At 47.1% G+C, this 22,910-nt stretch overlaps 1 protein-coding gene across 1 annotated transcript; it reads right to left on the reverse strand.

The window, feature by feature from the left end:
- Window positions 1–1,532: 1,532 nt before the first annotated feature.
- Window positions 1,533–21,800, reverse strand: DKK4 (dickkopf WNT signaling pathway inhibitor 4). The gene is made up of 4 exons (XM_060787758.2): window positions 21,665–21,800; window positions 18,833–18,983; window positions 16,844–16,978; window positions 1,533–2,063 (listed from the first exon to the last, which is right to left on the reverse strand). Exons 1-4 carry the CDS (start codon window positions 21,773–21,775, stop codon window positions 1,795–1,797), a joined length of 666 nt encoding a protein of 221 aa, XP_060643741.2. The 5' UTR covers window positions 21,776–21,800; the 3' UTR covers window positions 1,533–1,794.
- Between the last annotated feature and the right edge of the window lie 1,110 nt (window positions 21,801–22,910).

A 22,910-nucleotide genomic window follows, 5' to 3' on the forward strand; every position in this document is an offset into this window, starting at 1 on the left:
ATTCTAGCCAGGTATACTTAGGGACAAACTGGGTGGGTTAAACCACGGAGCTGCTGAACTTGCTAACCAAAAGGTTGGCAAATTCAAATCCGAGGAGCGGGGTGAGCTCCCGCTGTTGGCCTCAGCTTCTGCCAACCTAGAAGTTCCAAAACAGGCAAATTACCAGCAGGAAGGTAACGGCGCTCCAGGTAGTCATGCTAGCCACATGACCTTATTTATTTATTTATTTATTTATTTATTTATGTATTTCGGGTATTTTTGCCCTGCCCTTCTCAACCCCCTGGGGGGGGGGGGGACTCAGGGCGGCTTCCAGCCGGCACATATTTGATGCCTACAATTCAACACAGTAAAATACACAACAGCAGTAATCTTTATCTATATATATAATAAAAGTCAACGTTTGTATGTATGTATGTATATATGTATGTATGTATGCGGCAGGAGGAGTATGTGGCAGCTTTCTGATTGGCTCTCACTTTCACAGGACACAGAGACTTGCACGAGCAATGGACCTGGACCAAACTTGGCACACATAACCCCCATGATCCCTTGTACGTCCTGGTGAGGTATGGGGGAGGACGGACAAAAGGATGATGGATTTGTAGTACTTTCAACCAGTTCGGCTCCCACAGACCACTGTGGCCCCCAACAAAGACAAATAAAGACCATACTTGACACACAGAGCCCCCATGACCCAATCTACTTCCTGCTGCAGTTTGGAGGAGGGAGGACCATAGATAATGGGACTTCAAGTACCACCACTCACTTCCCAAGACCGCTGCGACCCTCATCTGATGACTGATCAAGACCAAACTTGGCACACATAACCTCCATGACCCCCTTTAGTTCCTGGTGAGGTTTGGGGACGACAGACAATGGATGATGGGATGTGTAGTACTTTTCAACCCTTCGGTTTCCACAGAACACTGCGGCACCCAGAACACTGCGGCACCCACTTCCTGAGACCACTGCGAGCCATACAAATAACTGATAAAGACCAACCTTAATACACAATTCCTTTCTCAAATAACCCGGGCAGCGCTGGGTCCCCAAGCTAGTTATACATAATTAAAACATTAAGTTAATACAATAACATCTAATAGGGGGGAAAAGCCAGCCTGGTGGCCATCCTTTTGCCGAGTTTTGTAATTGCTGAGTCCGTTCAGCTTATCATAGTCCATTTCCAAAGCTCTTGTCGTCATTGTCCTTGTCAGTCTGCCAGATTACCCAAAGGCCTGGTCCCATATCCATGTTTTTAATTTCCTTCTAAAAGAGAGGAGGGATGACGATGATGTAATTTCCCCGGGAAGTGAATTCCACAGGCGGGGAGGCCACCACCGAGAAGGCCCTGCCCCATTTATGACAAGTGCAGAACCAAGAGCAGGGCCTCTCCAGAAAACCTTAAATTCCTAGGCGGGACGATACGTTCGGATGCTGGGCCAGAGGCATATAGGGTTTTATAGGACTTGGAGGCATCTATGGACAACGCCGGCTCATCAGCTTAGACATGGAGATGAGCACCAACCCACAGAGCCAGACATGACTGGACTTAATGTCAGGAGAAACCTTTACCTTATACTTAAGGGTAAAAAACTGGTAGCAGGGTTTTGGCAGGGCCTCTGTCTAAATGTGCCCCATTTGCTAGAACCAGATTGGCACATGTCCTGCTGTTTGCAGTGAACAGCTTAGCAACCTTCCTTTGTCTGGACGGGCAAAGTTGTGGCAAAGCGGGGCTGTTTTCCTCGGTGTAACTCCATGAATCGTCACCGTCTCAGCCATTAAGCGGCTTCACCACTAAGACCGGGGCTTGTCGGCTCTCCTCTGGCAAACACGCAGCCGAGACGGCTTGGGTGCCCCTCCGAGCAGCAGCTGGCAAGACAGTCCCGGACCACAGCTGCAGCGCTGGAAGATTTCGGGGCCCTGAGTGCCTTCTTTCTGTCCTCGTTTGGAGCAGACCTGGCCCTCACTGAGCACCGGCTTGCAGACCTTGGTCCAGAAATGGCGGGCACAGCACTGGCCCCTGGCACAGTCCGAGGAGCGGAGGCAGCTCTTGCCCTCCGGAGCTGCAGGGAGGGAAAAAAGGAAACAAGAAAGGATGCAAAAGAGAGTCTCTATAGCAGAAGGCATGGCTGGGGCAACAGCAAGCATGGGCTATAGAGACTGAGAGTAGTAAGGGACCCCGAGATCCATCTGTCCAACCCTCTTCTCCCAGGGATGAAGACATTATTCAATCCCCCCCAACAGATGGCTATCCAGATTGTCAAAAATACATATCATAGAAGCATAGAGATGGAACTGACCCCAAGGTCCATCCATTCCAACCCTCTCCTCCCAGGCAGAAGGACACCGTCCGATCCCTCCCAACAGATGGCCATACAGATTGTCAAAAATATATATAGAAGCATAGAGATGGAATTGACCCCAAGGTCCAAGCTTTCCAACCCTCTCCTCCCATGCGGAAGGACACTGTCCGATCCCTCCCAACATATGACCATATAGATTGTCAAAAATACATATCATATGTATGGTAAAATGGGCCAAAAATATTGGCCATTCGATCAGCTTGGATAAATGGGAATATCTCTGGAATGTAAAAATTAAAATTTTCAGAAGCTATTCTCTTCTGGAAAATTTCTATAAAATGTTTTATCAGTCCTATATGACACCTGCTAAATTGGCCAAAATGCAGCCACAATTAAAAAACACTTGCTGGAAATGTAAACAAGCAACAGGATCATTTTTCCATATGTGGTGGTCTTGCAAGAAGGCAAAAAGCTTTTGGATTAAGATCCATAAAATTATTGAAAAAATATTAAAGCTAAAAATACCTATGCAACCAGAAACATTCCTACTGGGAATAACAGACAGATCACTGCTGAAGTCACACGACAAACTCTTCACCTTGATGGTAACTGCTGCAAGAATTGTTTAGGCACGAACCTGGAAATTGGAGGAAACACTGGAAATGGAGGAATGGATTGTGAAAGTGGCAGAAGTGGCAGAGATGGACATTCTGACGGGATATCTCCAGTCAAAAGACCCTTCAGAATTTAGGAATGGCTGGGAACCCTTCAAAAGGTTTTTAGAAGGAAAGGCTATTTCAACATGGGGATTCCAGGATTGACTAATATAAAATCCTGATTTTCATCAAATAGTTTGACTTCCTTCTGAAGAAAGAAATGATGAGGAATCCTTTGTTGCTCTTTTGCGCTCTAAATGGCATTTCCTGCCAATTGTGACGGAGGAGGACCTGAAAGCCACTGAACAAAGGAAAAGGGAGCTTCTTAAGATTATCGAGACTGAACAATCTCAATGGCATTTTCCTCCAATTATTACTAAGGAAGACATCGACATGGTAGAGAGGAAGAAAATGGAACTTCTTTATGATATTGAAACCGAACGCTCTAAATGGCATTTCCCGCCAATTGTGACGGAGGAGGACCTGAAAGCCACGGAACAAAGGAAAAGGGAGCTTCTTAAGATTATCGAGACTGAACGCTCTAAATGGCATTTCCCGCCAATTGTGACGGAGGAGGACCTGAAAGCCACGGAACAAAGGAAAAGGGAGCTTCTTAAGATTATCGAGACCGAACGCTCTAAATGGCATTTCCCGCCAATTGTGACGGAGGAGGACCTGAAAGCCACTGAACAAAGGAAAAGGGAGCTTCTTAAGATTATCGAGACTGAACAATCTCAATGGCATTTTCCTCCAATTATTACTAAGGAAGACATCGACATGGTAGAGAGGAAGAAAATGGAACTTCTTTATGATATTGAAACCGAACGCTCTAAATGGCATTTCCCGCCAATTGTGACGGAGGAGGACCTGAAAGCCACGGAACAAAGGAAAAGGGAGCTTCTTAAGATTATCGAGACTGAACGCTCTAAATGGCATTTCCCGCCAATTGTGACGGAGGAGGACCTGAAAGCCACGGAACAAAGGAAAAGGGAGCTTCTTAAGATTATCGAGACTGAACGCTCTAAATGGCATTTCCCGCCAATTGTGACGGAGGAGGACCTGAAAGCCACGGAACAAAGGAAAAGGGAGCTTCTTAAGATTATCGAGACTGAACGCTCTAAATGGCATTTCCCGCCAATTGTGACGGAGGAGGACCTGAAAGCCACGGAACAAAGGAAAAGGGAGCTTCTTAAGATTATCGAGACTGAACGCTCTAAATGGCATTTCCCGCCAATTGTGACGGAGGAGGACCTGAAAGCCATGGAACAAAGGAAAAGGGAGCTTCTTAAGATTATCGAGACTGAACGCTCTAAATGGCATTTCCCGCCAATTGTGACGGAGGAGGACCTGAAAGCCATGGAACAAAGGAAAAGGGAGCTTCTTAAGATTATCGAGACTGAACGCTCTAAATGGCATTTCCCGCCAATTGTGACGGAGGAGGACCTGAAAGCCACGGAACAAAGGAAAAGTGAGCTTCTTAAGAGTATCGAGACTGAACACTCTAAATGGCATTTCCCGCCAATTGTGACGGAGGAGGACCTGAAAGCCATGGAACAAAGGAAAAGGGAGCTTCTTAAGATTATCGAGACTGAACGCTCTAAATGGCATTTCCCGCCAATTGTGACGGAGGAGGACCTGAAAGCCACGGAACAAAGGAAAAGGGAGCTTCTTAAGATTATCGAGACTGAACGCTCTAAATGGCATTTCCCGCCAATTGTGACGGAGGAGGACCTGAAAGCCACGGAACAAAGGAAAAGGGAGCTTCTTAAGATTATCGAGACTGAACGCTCTAAATGGCATTTCCCGCCAATTGTGACGGAGGAGGACCTGAAAGCCACGGAACAAAGGAAAAGGGAGCTTCTTAAGATTATCGAGACTGAACGCTCTAAATGGCATTTCCCGCCAATTGTGACGGAGGAGGACCTGAAAGCCACGGAACAAAGGAAAAGGGAGCTTCTTAAGATTATCGAGACTGAACGCTCTAAATGGCATTTCCCGCCAATTGTGACGGAGGAGGACCTGAAAGCCTCGGAACAAAGGAAAAGGGAGCTTCTTAAGATTATCGAGACTGAACGCTCTAAATGGCATTTCCCGCCAATTGTGACGGAGGAGGACCTGAAAGCCACGGAACAAAGGAAAAGGGAGCTTCTTAAGATTATCGAGACTGAACGCTCTAAATGGCATTTCCCGCCAATTGTGACGGAGGAGGACCTGAAAGCCACGGAACAAAGGAAAAGGGAGCTTCTTAAGATTATCGAGACTGAACGCTCTAAATGGCATTTCCCGCCAATTGTGACGGAGGAGGACCTGAAAGCCACGGAACAAAGGAAAAGGGAGCTTCTTAAGATTATCGAGACTGAACGCTCTAAATGGCATTTCCCGCCAATTGTGACGGAGGAGGACCTGAAAGCCACGGAACAAAGGAAAAGGGAGCTTCTTAAGATTATCGAGACTGAACGCTCTAAATGGCATTTCCCGCCAATTGTGACGGAGGAGGACCTGAAAGCCACGGAACAAAGGAAAAGGGAGCTTCTTAAGATTATCGAGACTGAACGCTCTAAATGGCATTTCCCGCCAATTGTGACGGAGGAGGACCTGAAAGCCACGGAACAAAGGAAAAGGGAGCTTCTTAAGATTATCGAGACTGAACGCTCTAAATGGCATTTCCCGCCAATTGTGACGGAGGAGGACCTGAAAGCCACGGAACAAAGGAAAAGGGAGCTTCTTAAGATTATCGAGACTGAACGCTCTAAATGGCATTTCCCGCCAATTGTGACGGAGGAGGACCTGAAAGACACGGAACAAAGGAAAAAGGGAGCTTCTTAAGATTATCGAGACTGAACACTCTAAATGGCATTTCCCGCCAATTGTGACGGAGGAGGACCTGAAAGCCACGGAACAAAGGAAAAAGGGAGCTTCTTAAGATTATCGAGACTGAACACTCTAAATGGCATTTCCCGCCAATTGTGACGGAGGAGGACCTGAAAGCCACGGAACAAAGGAAAAGGGAGCTTCTTAAGATTATCGAGACTGAACGCTCTAAATGGCATTTCCCGCCAATTGTGACGGAGGAGGACCTGAAAGCCACGGAACAAAGGAAAAAGGGAGCTTCTTAAGATTATCGAGACTGAACGCTCTAAATGGCATTTCCCGCCAATTGTGACGGAGGAGGACCTGAAAGCCACGGAACAAAGGAAAAGGGAGCTTCTTAAGATTATCGAGACTGAACGCTCTAAATGGCATTTCCCGCCAATTGTGACGGAGGAGGACCTGAAAGCCACGGAACAAAGGAAAAGGGAGCTTCTTAAGATTATCGAGACTGAACGCTCTAAATGGCATTTCCCGCCAATTGTGACGGAGGAGGACCTGAAAGCCACGGAACAAAGGAAAAAGGGAGCTTCTTAAGATTATCGAGACTGAACGCTCTAAATGGCATTTCCCGCCAATTGTGACGGAGGAGGACCTGAAAGCCACGGAACAAAGGAAAAGGGAGCTTCTTAAGATTATCGAGACAGAACGCTCTAAATGGCATTTCCCGCCAATTGTGACGGAGGAGGACCTGAAAGCCACGGAACAAAGGAAAAGGGAGCTTCTTAAGATTATCGAGACAGAACGCTCTAAATGGCATTTCCCGCCAATTGTGACGGAGGAGGACCTGAAAGCCACGGAACAAAGGAAAAGGGAGCTTCTTAAGATTATCGAGACTGAACGCTCTAAATGGCATTTCCCGCCAATTGTGACGGAGGAGGACCTGAAAGCCACGGAACAAAGGAAAAGGGAGCTTCTTAAGATTATCGAGACTGAACGCTCTAAATGGCATTTCCCGCCAATTGTGACGGAGGAGGACCTGAAAGCCACGGAACAAAGGAAAAGGGAGCTTCTTAAGATTATCGAGACTGAACACTCTAAATGGCATTTCCCGCCAATTGTGACGGAGGAGGACCTGAAAGCCATGGAACAAAGGAAAAGGGAGCTTCTTAAGATTATCGAGACTGAACGCTCTAAATGGCATTTCCCGCCAATTGTGACGGAGGAGGACCTGAAAGACACGGAACAAAGGAAAAAGGGAGCTTCTTAAGATTATCGAGACTGAACACTCTAAATGGCATTTCCCGCCAATTGTGACGGAGGAGGACCTGAAAGCCATGGAACAAAGGAAAAAGGGAGCTTCTTAAGATTATCGAGACTGAACGCTCTAAATGGCATTTCCCGCCAATTGTGACGGAGGAGGACCTGAAAGCCACGGAACAAAGGAAAAGGGAGCTTCTTAAGATTATCGACATTGAACACTCTAAATGGCATTTCCCGCCAATTGTGACGGAGGAGGACCTGAAAGCCACGGAACAAAGGAAAAGGGAGCTTCTTAAGATTATCGAGACTGAACACTCTAAATGGCATTTCCCGCCAATTGTGACGGAGGAGGACCTGAAAGCCACGGAAGAAAGGAAAAAGGGAGCTTCTCAAGATTATCGAGACTGAACACTCTAAATGGCATTTCCCGCCAATTGTGACGGAGGAGGACCTGAAAGCCACGGAACAAAGGAAAAAGGGAGCTTCTTAAGATTACCGAGACTGAACACTCTAAATGGCATTTCCCGCCAATTGTGACGGAGGAGGACCTGAAAGCCACGGAACAAAGGAAAAAGGGAGCTTCTTAAGATTATCGAGACTGAACACTCTAAATGGCATTTCCCGCCAATTGTGACGGAGGAGGACCTGAAAGCCACGGAACAAAGGAAAAGGGAGCTTCTTAAGATTATCGAGACTGAACGCTCTAAATGGCATTTCCCGCCAATTGTGACGGAGCAGGACCTGAAAGCCACGGAACAAAGGAAAAAGGGAGCTTCTTAAGATTATCGAGACTGAACGCTCTAAATGGCATTTCCCGCCAATTGTGACGGAGGAGGACCTGAAAGCCACGGAACAAAGGAAAAGGGAGCTTCTTAAGATTATCGAGACTGAACGCTCTAAATGGCATTTCCCGCCAATTGTGACGGAGGAGGACCTGAAAGCCACGGAACAAAGGAAAAGGGAGCTTCTTAAGATTATCGAGACTGAACGCTCTAAATGGCATTTCCCGCCAATTGTGACGGAGGAGGACCTGAAAGCCACGGAACAAAGGAAAAAGGGAGCTTCTTAAGATTATCGAGACTGAACGCTCTAAATGGCATTTCCCGCCAATTGTGACGGAGGAGGACCTGAAAGCCACGGAACAAAGGAAAAAGGGAGCTTCTTAAGATTATCGAGACTGAACGCTCTAAATGGCATTTCCCGCCAATTGTGACGGAGGAGGACCTGAAAGCCACGGAACAAAGGAAAAAGGGAGCTTCTTAAGATTATCGAGACTGAACGCTCTAAATGGCATTTCCCGCCAATTGTGACGGAGGAGGACCTGAAAGCCACAGAACAAAGGAAAAGGGAGCTTCTTAAGATTATCGAGACTGAACGCTCTAAATGGCATTTCCCGCCAATTGTGACGGAGGAGGACCTGAAAGCCACGGAACAAAGGAAAAGGGAGCTTCTTAAGATTATCGAGACTGAACGCTCTAAATGGCATTTCCCGCCAATTGTGACGGAGGAGGACCTGAAAGCCACGGAACAAAGGAAAAAGGGAGCTTCTTAAGATTATCAAGACTGAACGCTCTAAATGGCATCTCCCGCCAATTGTGACGGAGGAGGACCTGAAAGCCACGGAACAAAGGAAAAAGGGAGCTTCTTAAGATTATCGAGACTGAACGCTCTAAATGGCATTTCCCGCCAATTGTGACGGAGGAGGACCTGAAAGCCACGGAACAAAGGAAAAAGGGAGCTTCTTAAGATTATCGAGACTGAACGCTCTAAATGGCATTTCCCGCCAATTGTGACGGAGGAGGACCTGAAAGCCACGGAACAAAGGAAAAAGGGAGCTTCTTAAGATTATCGAGACTGAACGCTCTAAATGGCATTTCCCGCCAATTGTGACGGAGGAGGACCTGAAAGCCACGGAACAAAGGAAAAGGGAGCTTCTTAAGATTATCGAGACTGAACGCTCTAAATGGCATTTCCCGCCAATTGTGACGGAGGAGGACCTGAAAGCCACGGAACAAAGGAAAAGGGAGCTTCTTAAGATTATCGAGACTGAACACTCTAAATGGCATTTCCCGCCAATTGTGACGGAGGAGGACCTGAAAGCCACGGAACAAAAGAAAAGGGAGCTTCTTAAGATTATCGAGACTGAACACTCTAAATGGCATTTCCCGCCAATTGTGACGGAGGAGGACCTGAAAGCCACGGAACAAAGGAAAAGGGAGCTTCTTAAGATTATCGAGACTGAACACTCTAAATGGCATTTCCCGCCAATTGTGACGGAGGAGGACCTGAAAGCCACGGAACAAAGGAAAAGGGAGCTTCTTAAGATTATCGACATTGAACACTCTAAATGGCATTTCCCGCCAATTGTGACGGAGGAGGACCTGAAAGCCACGGAACAAAGGAAAAGGGAGCTTCTTAAGATTATCGAGACTGAACGCTCTAAATGGCATTTCCCGCCAATTGTGACGGAGGAGGACCTGAAAGCCACGGAACAAAGGAAAAAGGGAGCTTCTTAAGATTATCGAGACTGAACGCTCTAAATGGCATTTCCCGCCAATTGTGACGGAGGAGGACCTGAAAGCCACGGAACAAAGGAAAAGGGAGCTTCTTAAGATTATCGAGACTGAACGCTCTAAATGGCATTTCCCGCCAATTGTGACGGAGGAGGACCTGAAAGACACGGAACAAAGGAAAAAGGGAGCTTCTTAAGATTATCGAGACTGAACACTCTAAATGGCATTTCCCGCCAATTGTGACGGAGGAGGACCTGAAAGCCATGGAACAAAGGAAAAAGGGAGCTTCTTAAGATTATCGAGACTGAACGCTCTAAATGGCATTTCCCGCCAATTGTGACGGAGGAGGACCTGAAAGCCACGGAACAAAGGAAAAGGGAGCTTCTTAAGATTATCGACATTGAACACTCTAAATGGCATTTCCCGCCAATTGTGACGGAGGAGGACCTGAAAGCCACGGAACAAAGGAAAAGGGAGCTTCTTAAGATTATCGAGACTGAACACTCTAAATGGCATTTCCCGCCAATTGTGACGGAGGAGGACCTGAAAGCCACGGAAGAAAGGAAAAAGGGAGCTTCTCAAGATTATCGAGACTGAACACTCTAAATGGCATTTCCCGCCAATTGTGACGGAGGAGGACCTGAAAGCCACGGAACAAAGGAAAAAGGGAGCTTCTTAAGATTACCGAGACTGAACACTCTAAATGGCATTTCCCGCCAATTGTGACGGAGGAGGACCTGAAAGCCACGGAACAAAGGAAAAAGGGAGCTTCTTAAGATTATCGAGACTGAACACTCTAAATGGCATTTCCCGCCAATTGTGACGGAGGAGGACCTGAAAGCCACGGAACAAAGGAAAAGGGAGCTTCTTAAGATTATCGAGACTGAACGCTCTAAATGGCATTTCCCGCCAATTGTGACGGAGCAGGACCTGAAAGCCACGGAACAAAGGAAAAAGGGAGCTTCTTAAGATTATCGAGACTGAACGCTCTAAATGGCATTTCCCGCCAATTGTGACGGAGGAGGACCTGAAAGCCACGGAACAAAGGAAAAGGGAGCTTCTTAAGATTATCGAGACTGAACGCTCTAAATGGCATTTCCCGCCAATTGTGACGGAGGAGGACCTGAAAGCCACGGAACAAAGGAAAAGGGAGCTTCTTAAGATTATCGAGACTGAACGCTCTAAATGGCATTTCCCGCCAATTGTGACGGAGGAGGACCTGAAAGCCACGGAACAAAGGAAAAAGGGAGCTTCTTAAGATTATCGAGACTGAACGCTCTAAATGGCATTTCCCGCCAATTGTGACGGAGGAGGACCTGAAAGCCACGGAACAAAGGAAAAAGGGAGCTTCTTAAGATTATCGAGACTGAACGCTCTAAATGGCATTTCCCGCCAATTGTGACGGAGGAGGACCTGAAAGCCACGGAACAAAGGAAAAAGGGAGCTTCTTAAGATTATCGAGACTGAACGCTCTAAATGGCATTTCCCGCCAATTGTGACGGAGGAGGACCTGAAAGCCACAGAACAAAGGAAAAGGGAGCTTCTTAAGATTATCGAGACTGAACGCTCTAAATGGCATTTCCCGCCAATTGTGACGGAGGAGGACCTGAAAGCCACGGAACAAAGGAAAAGGGAGCTTCTTAAGATTATCGAGACTGAACGCTCTAAATGGCATTTCCCGCCAATTGTGACGGAGGAGGACCTGAAAGCCACGGAACAAAGGAAAAAGGGAGCTTCTTAAGATTATCAAGACTGAACGCTCTAAATGGCATCTCCCGCCAATTGTGACGGAGGAGGACCTGAAAGCCACGGAACAAAGGAAAAAGGGAGCTTCTTAAGATTATCGAGACTGAACGCTCTAAATGGCATTTCCCGCCAATTGTGACGGAGGAGGACCTGAAAGCCACGGAACAAAGGAAAAAGGGAGCTTCTTAAGATTATCGAGACTGAACGCTCTAAATGGCATTTCCCGCCAATTGTGACGGAGGAGGACCTGAAAGCCACGGAACAAAGGAAAAAGGGAGCTTCTTAAGATTATCGAGACTGAACGCTCTAAATGGCATTTCCCGCCAATTGTGACGGAGGAGGACCTGAAAGCCACGGAACAAAGGAAAAGGGAGCTTCTTAAGATTATCGAGACTGAACGCTCTAAATGGCATTTCCCGCCAATTGTGACGGAGGAGGACCTGAAAGCCACGGAACAAAGGAAAAGGGAGCTTCTTAAGATTATCGAGACTGAACACTCTAAATGGCATTTCCCGCCAATTGTGACGGAGGAGGACCTGAAAGCCACGGAACAAAAGAAAAGGGAGCTTCTTAAGATTATCGAGACTGAACACTCTAAATGGCATTTCCCGCCAATTGTGACGGAGGAGGACCTGAAAGCCACGGAACAAAGGAAAAGGGAGCTTCTTAAGATTATCGAGACTGAACACTCTAAATGGCATTTCCCGCCAATTGTGACGGAGGAGGACCTGAAAGCCACGGAACAAAGGAAAAGGGAGCTTCTTAAGATTATCGACATTGAACACTCTAAATGGCATTTCCCGCCAATTGTGACGGAGGAGGACCTGAAAGCCACGGAACAAAGGAAAAGGGAGCTTCTTAAGATTATCGAGACTGAACGCTCTAAATGGCATTTCCCGCCAATTGTGACGGAGGAGGACCTGAAAGCCACGGAACAAAGGAAAAAGGGAGCTTCTTAAGATTATCGAGACTGAACGCTCTAAATGGCATTTCCCGCCAATTGTGACGGAGGAGGACCTGAAAGCCACGGAACAAAGGAAAAGGGAGCTTCTTAAGATTATCGAGACTGAACGCTCTAAATGGCATTTCCCGCCAATTGTGACGGAGGAGGACCTGAAAGCCACGGAACAAAGGAAAAGGGAGCTTCTTAAGATTATCGAGACTGAACGCTCTAAATGGCATTTCCCGCCAATTGTGACGGAGGAGGACCTGAAAGCCACGGAACAAAGGAAAAAGGGAGCTTCTTAAGATTATTGAGACTGAACGCTTTAAATGGCATTTCCCGCCAATTGTGACGGAGGAGGACCTGAAAGCCACGGAACAAAGGAAAAAGGGAGCTTCTTAAGATTATCGAGACTGAACGCTCTAAATGGCATTTCCCGCCAATTGTGACGGAGGAGGACCTGAAAGCCACGGAACAAAGGAAAAGGGAGCTTCTTAAGATTATCGAGACTGAACGCTCTAAATGGCATTTCCCGCCAATTGTGACGGAGGAGGACCTGAAAGCCACGGAACAAAGGAAAAGGGAGCTTCTTAAGATTATCGAGACTGAACGCTCTAAATGGCATTTCCCGCCAATTGTGACGGAGGAGGACCTGAAAGCCACGGAACAAAGGAAAAAGGGAGCTTCTTAAGATTATCGAGACTGAACGCTCTAAATGGCATTTCCCGCCAATTGTGACGGAGGAGGACCTGAAAGCCACGGAACAAAGGAAAAAGGGAGCTTCTTAAGATTATCGAGACTGAACGCTCTAAATGGCATTTCCCGCCAATTGTGACGGAGGAGGACCTGAAAGCCACGGAACAAAGGAAAAAGGGAGCTTCTTAAGATTATCGAGACTGAACGCTCTAAATGGCATTTCCCGCCAATTGTGACGGAGGAGGACCTGAAAGCCACGGAACAAAGGAAAAAGGGAGCTTCTTAAGATTATCGAGACTGAACGCTCTAAATGGCATTTCCCGCCAATTGTGACGGAGGAGGACCTGAAAGCCACGGAACAAAGGAAAAGGGAGCTTCTTAAGATTATCGAGACTGAACGCTCTAAATGGCATTTCCCGCCAATTGTGACGGAGGAGGACCTGAAAGCCACAGAACAAAGGAAAAGTGAGCTTCTTAAGATTATCGAGACTGAACGCTCTAAATGGCATTTCCCGCCAATTGTGACGGAGGAGGACCTGAAAGCCACGGAACAAAGGAAAAGGGAGCTTCTTAAGATTATCGAGACTGAACGCTCTAAATGGCATTTCCCGCCAATTGTGACGGAGGAGGACCTGAAAGCCACGGAACAAAGGAAAAAGGGAGCTTCTTAAGATTATCGAGACTGAACGCTCTAAATGGCATTTCCCGCCAATTGTGACGGAGGAGGACCTGAAAGCCACGGAACAAAGGAAAAAGGGAGCTTCTTAAGATTATCGAGACTGAACGCTCTAAATGGCATTTCCCGCCAATTGTGACGGAGGAGGACCTGAAAGCCACGGAACAAAGGAAAAAGGGAGCTTCTTAAGATTATCGAGACTGAACGCTCTAAATGGCATTTCCCGCCAATTGTGACGGAGGAGGACCTGAAAGCCACGGAACAAAGGAAAAAGGGAGCTTCTTAAGATTATCGAGACTGAACGCTCTAAATGGCATTTCCCGCCAATTGTGACGGAGGAGGACCTGAAAGCCACGGAACAAAGGAAAAGGGAGCTTCTTAAGATTATCGAGACTGAACGCTCTAAATGGCATTTCCCGCCAATTGTGACGGAGGAGGACCTGAAAGCAATGGAACACAGGAAAAGGGAGCTTCTTGAGATTATCCAAACTGAAGACATCAGAGCACAGATGAGGCGGGACAGATTAAGGGAGGAGTACTTATTAAAAACTAGACTTCTTGCTATAACTACCCCAGAACCGTCCACTCCAAAAGTCACCACCAAGAAAAAACGGTGCTCATCCCGACTGGAGGAACTGGCAAAACCCAGGCAAAGGTTGCCTGACCAGTCTCCTTGTCACGCTGCAGCCTGTGATGCCTATAAACAGAGTATAGGATCTGGGGAAACCTAAAGTGCCCAAACATACAAGGAAGCTTCCAAAAGAAGAAATCAAACAAGGAGGAGCCCCGATGAAGAGAAGGGAATGGAAGGGACGAGATGCAGTTAACTAAGAGGGTGGAAGGGCGGGAACGATTGTCAGCGGCATTCCGCCTTTGAGAAAGAGTGCTGAAGTAGAGGGAAATTTGGGGGAGTCATGTCTTAAAAAGAAAGGAGACGGGAAATCTGGGGACAGAAGGTGAACAGTAACAGAACAAAGATTGTATAAGAGGCGGAGAAGAAGCAGACTGTGGGAAATCCAGAGGAAGGAGGAGACAGCAGGAGACAACGGACGACAGAAGAAAGAAGACCCAGGACGAGGTGATAGAGCAATGGGACAGCGTGGGAAGATTGACCTAATTTCTTCGGGGTTGTATAGCAGTGTAGTCTCTTTTAACCAAATTTCTACATCTCCAAGCATCCTCTAGATCCAGTTCTTCCTTTAAATCTAAGAAATTTTGTGGGAGTGTAATCAGTGATGCTTTAGGTCCTTTCTTTTATCTAATATCATGTAAGGCAGAAGAGAGAGTTGAACTTCATGTCACAGTGCCACTGTTGAGAACAAGACAGAAAAGAAAGAAAGAAAGAAAGAAAGAAAGAAAGAAAGAAAGACGGAGGAGAGAGATACCATTGCCAAGTTTGTAAAAAGCATATTATTAAGATTGGCAATGGAAAAAATTCATTGCCCGAAGCTTATTTAAGGGGCGATAAGTTGACCCATGTTAATTATATTTTCTGCTTTAACTTATAAAGAGGCTAAAGATTTATTTTAAAAGACGAAAAAGAGTCTTTGAAAAGCATAGTGTTAAATGTTTTATATAGTCTTCAGAACTGTTAACGTGTGTTTATTTGAATTCTTGAAATGTTAATATGTGTGCTAGTTTGAATTATTTTTAAATGCAATACTGGTCTGTTTTATTTTTCTGCTTTAACTTAAAAGAGGCTAAAGATTTATTTTAAAAGACAAAAAAGTGTCTTTGAAAAACATAGTGTTACATATTTTATGTAGTCTTCAGAAGTGTTAATATGTGTGTTAGTTTGAATTATTTTTAAATGCAATGCTGGTCTGTTTTATTTTTCCATGTTTTGTCTCCTTCTTAAAAAAATGAATGCGTAAAGATGTGTCCATCCGTTCCAACCCTCTCCTCCCAAGCAGAAGGACACCATCCAATCCCTCCCAACAGATGGCCATACAGATTGTCAAAAATACATATCATAGAAGCATAGAGATGGAATTGACCCCAAGGTCCATCTGTTCCAACCCTCTCCTCCCAGGCGGAAGGACACCATCCAATCCCTCCCAACAGATGGCCATACAGATTGTCAAAAATACATATCATAGAAGCATAGAGATGGAATTGACCCCAAGGTCCATCTGTTCCAACCCTCTCCTCCCAGGCGGAAGGACACCATCCAATCCCTCCCAACAGATGGCCATACAGATTGTCAAAAATACATATCATAGAAGCATAGAGATGGAATTGACCCCAAGGTCCATCTGTTCCAACCCTCTCCTCCCAGGCGGAAGGACACCATCCAATCCCTCCTAACAGATGGCCATACAGATTGTCAAAAATACATATCATAGAAGCATAGAGATGGAATTGACCCCAAGGTCCATGCTTTCCAACCCTCTAATCCCAGGCAGAAGGACACCATCCAATCCCTCCCAACATATGGCCATATAGATTGTCAAAAATACATATCATAGAAGCATAGAGATGGAATGGACCTGAGATCAATCCGGTCCTACTCCCTTCTTAGGAGTCTAGATCCAGGGAAGCCATGCTACCCCTCTATTCGGCTTTGGTTAGACCACACCTGGAAGGGAAAGAGGGAGGGAGAAAGAGGGAAGGAAGGAAGGAAGGGGAGAAGGAAGGAAAGACAAAAGAAGAAAGGAGGAATGAAAGTGTGGGAGGGAAGGAGGGAGGGAGAAAGAGGGAGGTAAGGAAGGAAGGGGAGAAGGAAGGAAAGACAAAAGGGAAGTATAGACGAAAGTGTGGAAGGAAAGGAGAAATGGGAGGCAAGGAAGGAAAGAAAGGAAAGAGAAAGGAAGAGAAAGGGGAAGGAAGGACAAAAGGGTGGAAGGTAGGGAGAGGGAGACAAAGGAGAGATAGAAGAGAGAAGGAAAGAAGGATAGGATGATGAGAGAGAGGAGGGCTTGAGAAACCCAGCCCCCTGGCCTGGGTTTGCCCATACCTGATCTAGACACTAGAAGTCTTCAGGCAACCTAGAATCACACTGGCCTTTTTAGCTGCCACATCAGACTGTTGACTCCTGTATAGTTTGTCCAATATGACTCCTAGATCCCTTTTTCCATGCACTGCTGTCAAACCGATAAAAGCAGGCAGGTGCTGGGCCCCAGAGAGGAATCAATACCTGGAGAGGTTTTCTAAGGTTCAGACTGAAGCCTAGAACCAACGCTTGCTGCCCCATTGACCTGTGATCCCAAAGCCCCCCCCCAAGCCCCCCACCAACTTACCTTCTCCAGGTGGGCTTTGGGTGTCCCCTTCCTTCAAGGCAGGGCCTGCTGTTGGAAGCGGGTTTGGCCTCCGTGGCTCCTTCAACTTCTTCTGCCCTCCACCCGGCACCATCCGGTCACTCACAGTGCAAACATCTGGCAGAGAAATGATTAGCAACATCTCCCTGAAGCTACTACAAGAACGTATCTAATGAAGGAACATATCTAATGATTTGCTTCAATGAGTTCTTCAAAACCTCTTCTCTCTGTTGATACCTTAATGCTTCATTGATCCATCAGTCTCGACAGAAATGGGTTAATTATGCCTGCATGTTTACATATAGCAGCTTGAGTGTGATTCTGGACTCATCGCTGAGCCTGGAACCTCAGGTTTCAGCGGTGACCAGGGGAGCATTTGCACAGTTAAAACTTGTGTGCCAGTTTAGCTGGTATTGCACCACCTGACATCCACCGGAAAGTAGCAGCCAATAGTGAAAGGACCAAGGCAGTGACATCTCCAGCCCACCCCCTGTTTGGGTATCAGCCAGCACGTCAACAACTTAAATCAAGAAATAGTTTTCTAAGATCTACAGAGAGACTCGCTGGAACACCTCAGCAAGCAAGAGTCCAAAAGTGGCAGGCTCAAACCCAGAACCTCAATCAATGGCTGATACCAAATGAGAGACTCCCCCCTGGGCACACAGAAGACTGGGCGACTTGGAAGGCGCTGAACAGACTGCGCTCTGGGGCTACAAAGTGGAATCCACAACATGCGAGTGTGGAGAAGAGCAAACCACAGACCACCTGCTGCAATGCAACCTGAGCCCTGCCACATGCACAATGGAGGACCTTCTTATAGCAACACCAGAGGCACTCCAAGTGGCCAGCTATTGGTCAAAGGATATTTAATCAACTACCAAGCTTGCAAACTTTGTGTTTTGCTTTGTTTGTTTGTTAAAAATGCAGTACAACTGTTTGGTTGCTCCTGACACGATAAATAAATAAATAAATGCGCTCGTACCTTGGGAAGTCTGACTTGGCCACAGGAGTCCACGCTCTGGTTACATCCTGTATAGACTACTGCAACACTCTCTATGTGGGGTTGCCTTTGAAGACGGTCCGGAAGCTTTAACTAGTCCAGTGAACAGCATCCAGGTTGTTAACAGGAGCGGCGCTCAGGGAGCATACAACTCCCTTGTTGTACCAGCTCCACTGGCTGCCAGTTTGCTACCGGGCCCAATTCAAAGTGCTGGCTTTGGCCTATAAAGCCCTAAACGGTTCTGGCCCAACTTACCTGTCCGAATGTATCTCCCCTTATGAACCATTGAGGATTAAGATAATCTGGGGAGGCCCTGCTCTCGGTCCCTCCTTTGTCACAAGTACATTTGGCAGGGACAAGAGACAGGGCCTTCTCAGTGGTGGCCCCTCAGCCATGCTTCCCATTGAAATACTAGTAAGCTTAAAAATGTTAAAATTGTTATTCATTTTAATTATTGAATGGTTTCAAAGTGTTTTTGCACTACAAACAAGATATGTGCAGCGTGCATAGGAATTGATTTTTTTTCTCTTCAAATTATAATCTGGCCCTCCAACAGTTTGAGGAGTTGTGACCTGGCCCTCCGTTTACAAAGTTTGAGGACCCCTGATCTAGGCTACGGGACATTACATATTGACATACCCATTTGAAAAGGTTACTTTGTGGGCATTTCTGCTCTCTGGTTGAGCTACAAGGGAACCCTCCTGGGTTCTGTTCATGTTAAGCAATGAGGTTTTGTTTTCAAAGCAGGGGCCGTCCTTTGGTGCATCTGGACTGCGGAATGAATGCAGTTTGAGACTGCTTTAGCTGACATGGCTAAATGCTACAGAATCCCAGGAGTTATCATTTCACAATGTCTTTCTCAACCAAGGAGCGCTGGCGCCTCCCCAAACTGCAACTCCCAGTTCACTCAAGTGGTGCCAAACTGTGTGTCGTTCTGCCATCCCGACGCACCCAGAAATGCCCTGTCTTACCGTTGATGCAGAGCATCCCTGGGCAGCACATGGAGCTCCTCTGGCACCTTCTTCGCGGCCCTCGACATGCAACACATGTCGGAGGCTCCTCTCTGGGCCTGTGGCAGAATTTCCCGGATGGACAGTCCTTGTCGGCTAGGCATTGGCTGCTCTGCAGAGGGAGAAAGGGCCCCGAGAAGGTTAGTGGCCCCTGGGGCCAAAAGCAGATCTGTGGAAGGAGCCCAATGGTTTCAAACCAGGAGCTTCTCTTAGAATCATAGAATCATAGAGTTGGAAGAGACCTCATGGGCCATCCAGTCCAACCCCATTCTGCCAAGAAGCAGGAAAATTGCATTCAAATCACCCCTATTTATTTATTTGTCGTGTCAGGGCAACCAGTTAATTATATTACATTTCTAACAGAACAAAGCAAACAAACAGACAAAATACAAAATTTGTTAGTTTGGTAGTTGATTAAATGTCCTTTGACCAATAGCTGGCCACTTGGAGTGCTTCTGGTGTTGCTGCAAGAAGGTCCTCCATTGTGCATGTGGCTGGGCTCAGGTTGCATTGCAGCAGGTGGTCAGTGGTTTGCTCTTCTCCACACTTGCATGCCGTGGATTCCACCCTGTAGCTCCATTTCTTGAGGTTGGCTCTGCATCTCGTGGTGCCAGAGCGCAGTCTGTTCAGTGCCTTCCAAATCGCCCAGTCCTCTGTGTGCCCAGGGGGGAGTTCCTCATTTGGTATCAGCCATGAATTGAGGTTCTGGCTTTGAGCCTGCCACTTTTGGACTCTCACTTGATTAGTCTGGCATGACTTGTTTTTGATAAATCCATGTTGACTTTAGCGATGACCGCATTTGTTTCTAAGTGTTTGCAGACCACTTCCTTAACAATCTTTTCCAGAATCTAGCCTGGTATCGACGTGAGGCTGACCGGACGGTAATTGTTTGGGTCATCCTTTTTTCCCTTCTTGAAGATTGGGACCACATTGGCCCTCCTCCAATCTGCTGGAACTTCTCCCGTTCTCCAAGAACTCTCAAAGATGATTGCCAGTGGTTCCGAAATGACTTCCGCTAGTTCTTTCAATACTCTTGGGTGTAGTTGATCTGGTCCTGGGGACTTGAACTCATTTAGAGCGGCCAGGAATTCCTGAAGGACTTGTTTCCCAATTCCCAAAAATGCATTATAACTGTACCCTTGGTTTGCTTCTGATACAATAAATAAATAACAGACCTCTGAAGATGCTGACCACAGATGCAGGCAAAATGTCAGGAGCGAATACAGCTGGAACAGGACCATGCAGCCCGAAAAACTCACAGCAACCCAAAGTACTGCATTTCTTCAACTCTAAGACGTACTTTCCCCCTTATATAAACATCTCAAAAAATGGAATGCATCTTAGAATCGCAGGGGTATCTATTATTATTATTATTTATTTATTTATTTATTTATTGTTCTTATACCCCGCTACCATCTCCCGCAGGACTCGGTGCGGCTTACAAGAGGCCAAGCCCAATAACATCATGAAAACAACAACAACAAAACAATAAATAACTCATAAAAAGCAAAACAATACAATAATAACACAACACATTTTAAAAACATGGGCAGGGCCATATGTGAAATTTTTTTAAAAGTTAAATACTGGGAAATTCAAAGGGGATAGGAGGAATGTTATAGGATAGGTGGACGTGCAGACAGTTCTAAATCTCTCATAAAGTGCATTAAGGACATACATTTTGCTTAGGATTCCTTATTCTGGGAAGGCACACCGGAACATCCACGTTTTCAAGCTCCTCCTAAAGACTGCCGATGTTGGGGCCTGCCTGATGTCCTTGGGGAGGGAGTTCCAGAGTCGTGGGGCCACCACTGAGAAGGCCCTGTCCCTCGTCCCCACCAATCGCGCCTGTGAAGCAGGTGGGATCGTGAGCAGGGCCTCACCAGATGAACGAAGAGATTGTGTGGGTTCGTATACAGAAATGCGGTCACAAAGGTAGATGGGTCCCAAACCGTATCTTAGATGTTGTTGGCGATACTGAAGTTTGGGTGAACTGTATCTTACTCATTGACTGAAAGGTTGCAGGTTTGAATCCGGGGAGCCGGGTGAGCTCATGCTGTTAGCCCCAGCTTCTGTCAACCTAGCAGTTTGAAAACATGCAAATGTGAGTGGATCAATAGGTACCACTTCGGCGGGAAAGTAACGGCGCTCCATGCAGCCATGCTGGCAATATGACCTTGGAGGTGTCTCCGGACAACACGGGCTCTTCGGCTTACAAATGGAGATGAGAACAACACCCCCAAGATCGGGCACGACTGGACTTAATGTCAAGGGGAAACCTTTACCTAGAGCCCCCGGTGGCGCAGTGGGTTAAAGCCCTGTGCCAGTAGGACTGAAGACCGACAGGTCACAGGTTCAAATCCCTCTATCAGCTCCAGCTCCTCATGCGGGGACATGAGAGAAGCCTCCCACAAGGATGATAAAACATCAAAATCATCTGGGCATCCCCTGGGCAACGTCCTTGCAGACAGCCAATTCTCTCACAACAGGATGCTCCTGACACGACAAAAAACCCCCAAAAAACCTACAGTAGAAGAGATGCAATAGTTGGAAATCTGCTGCAGTCTCTGGATGCCGTAAACCTACCGCCTGGGCCCACTGCATCTCTCTGCTTAAAGATAAGGCCGCACTTGAGCATGTCCAGAGAAGAGTGGCCAAAAGGAGCAAAGGTTTGGAAGTCAAGCCCTGTGCAGTTCTGGTGTCCTCTTCTCTCAACCGTCTCTTCTCCAAGCAAAGCCTATCCAGCTCCTTTGGCCAACCTTCTCATATTCTCAGTAAAGCCGCAGCACTCACCTTTCTGGCGGCGGACAATTCAGCCGAACCCCGGATGGTGTTGAAGTCCAGCACCAATGTGGCCACTGGGCAGCAAAGGCAGGCGAACCCCAGCAAGAAGAGGGCTTCCATCTTCAGTCTTTGGGTGGTGGCTTCTGATGGCTTTGTTGCTGGAGAGGCCGGGCTTGCATCCGCCCAAGGTGCCTGCCCTGCCCTTGGGGCGTTATTTATAGCAATGCGTGCCCGCTCCCCTTTTGCAGACCCCTCCAGGCCTTTGATCCCCACTTCAAAACCAAGCCTCAAAGCCATCCCTGATTAGAGGGCTTCAAAGGCGGCGGCTCAGAGGGCAACACATGTCACCTGCCTCACCTGCGCTTCCTGCTCTTAATCCCTCCTCTGGCAAGCGGGGCTTTGTTGGGGATCCGCTTTCTCAGCTGGCAGGCCACCAAAGCCGTTGACCAGAGGCCTTTTGGAGGAAGAGGAGGAGGAGAGCAAAGGCTGGATGAAGGGGTTTGCTGACAGCTCAAAGCAGCTGCCTCGGAGCCCACCTGCCAGAGCCATGTACACAGACCTACCTCAAAGGAAGGAAGGAAGACAAGCAGGCGAGAAGAAGGCACCTTCCTCTGACTCAGACCTACTTGGCTTTGAAGGTTTGGAGGAAGCTTTCTCCTGCCTTCCTGGCCTTAATGCTATGCGGGGCTTGAAGGAAAGGGTTTCAAGCCACAAATTAATATGCAGGTATCAAGATGGCTGTGCTGTGAATGCCGGATCCAAGAGTCCGGCATTAGGGACGCAATCCCAGCAAGTGATCCTGAGTGAGACTCTACTTAGGCCGAAAAAACGAAATGCAAAGATACAGAATGGGGGACAATGCCTGGCTCGAGAGCAGTACATGTGAAAAAGATCTTGGGGTCCTCGTGGACAACAAGTTAAACATGAGCCAACAATGTGATGTGGCAGCAAAAAAAGCCAATGGGATTTTGGCCTGCATCAATAGGAGCATAGTGTCTAGATCGAGGGAAGTCATGCTCCCCGTGCTCTATTCCGCCTTGGTTAGATCTCACCTGAAATATTGTGTCTAAGTCTGGGCACCACAATTCAAGAGAGATATTGACAAGATGGAATGTGTCCAGAGGAGGGCGACTAAAATGATCAAGGGTCTGGAGAACAAGCCCTATGAGGAACGGCTTAAGGAGCTGGGCATGTTTAGCCTGAAGAAGAGAAGGCTGAGAGGAGATATGATAGCCATGTATAAACATGTGAGAGG

Source organism: Anolis sagrei, chromosome 7, assembly GCF_037176765.1.
Source record: "Anolis sagrei isolate rAnoSag1 chromosome 7, rAnoSag1.mat, whole genome shotgun sequence".
Lineage (NCBI taxonomy): Eukaryota > Metazoa > Chordata > Lepidosauria > Squamata > Dactyloidae > Anolis > Anolis sagrei.

Coding starts and splice junctions, on each gene's coding strand:
- DKK4 (XM_060787758.2), bottom strand. CDS start 21,775: ATGGAAGCCCTCTTCTTGCTGGGGTTCGCCTGCCTTTGCTGCCCAGTG. Junction 16,979..18,832: donor AGGGATGCTCTGCATCAACG/GTAAGACAGGGC, acceptor TTTCTCTGCCAG/ATGTTTGCACTGTGAGTGAC. Junction 2,064..16,843: donor CCAAAGCCCACCTGGAGAAG/GTAAGTTGGTGG, acceptor CCCTCCCTGCAG/CTCCGGAGGGCAAGAGCTGC.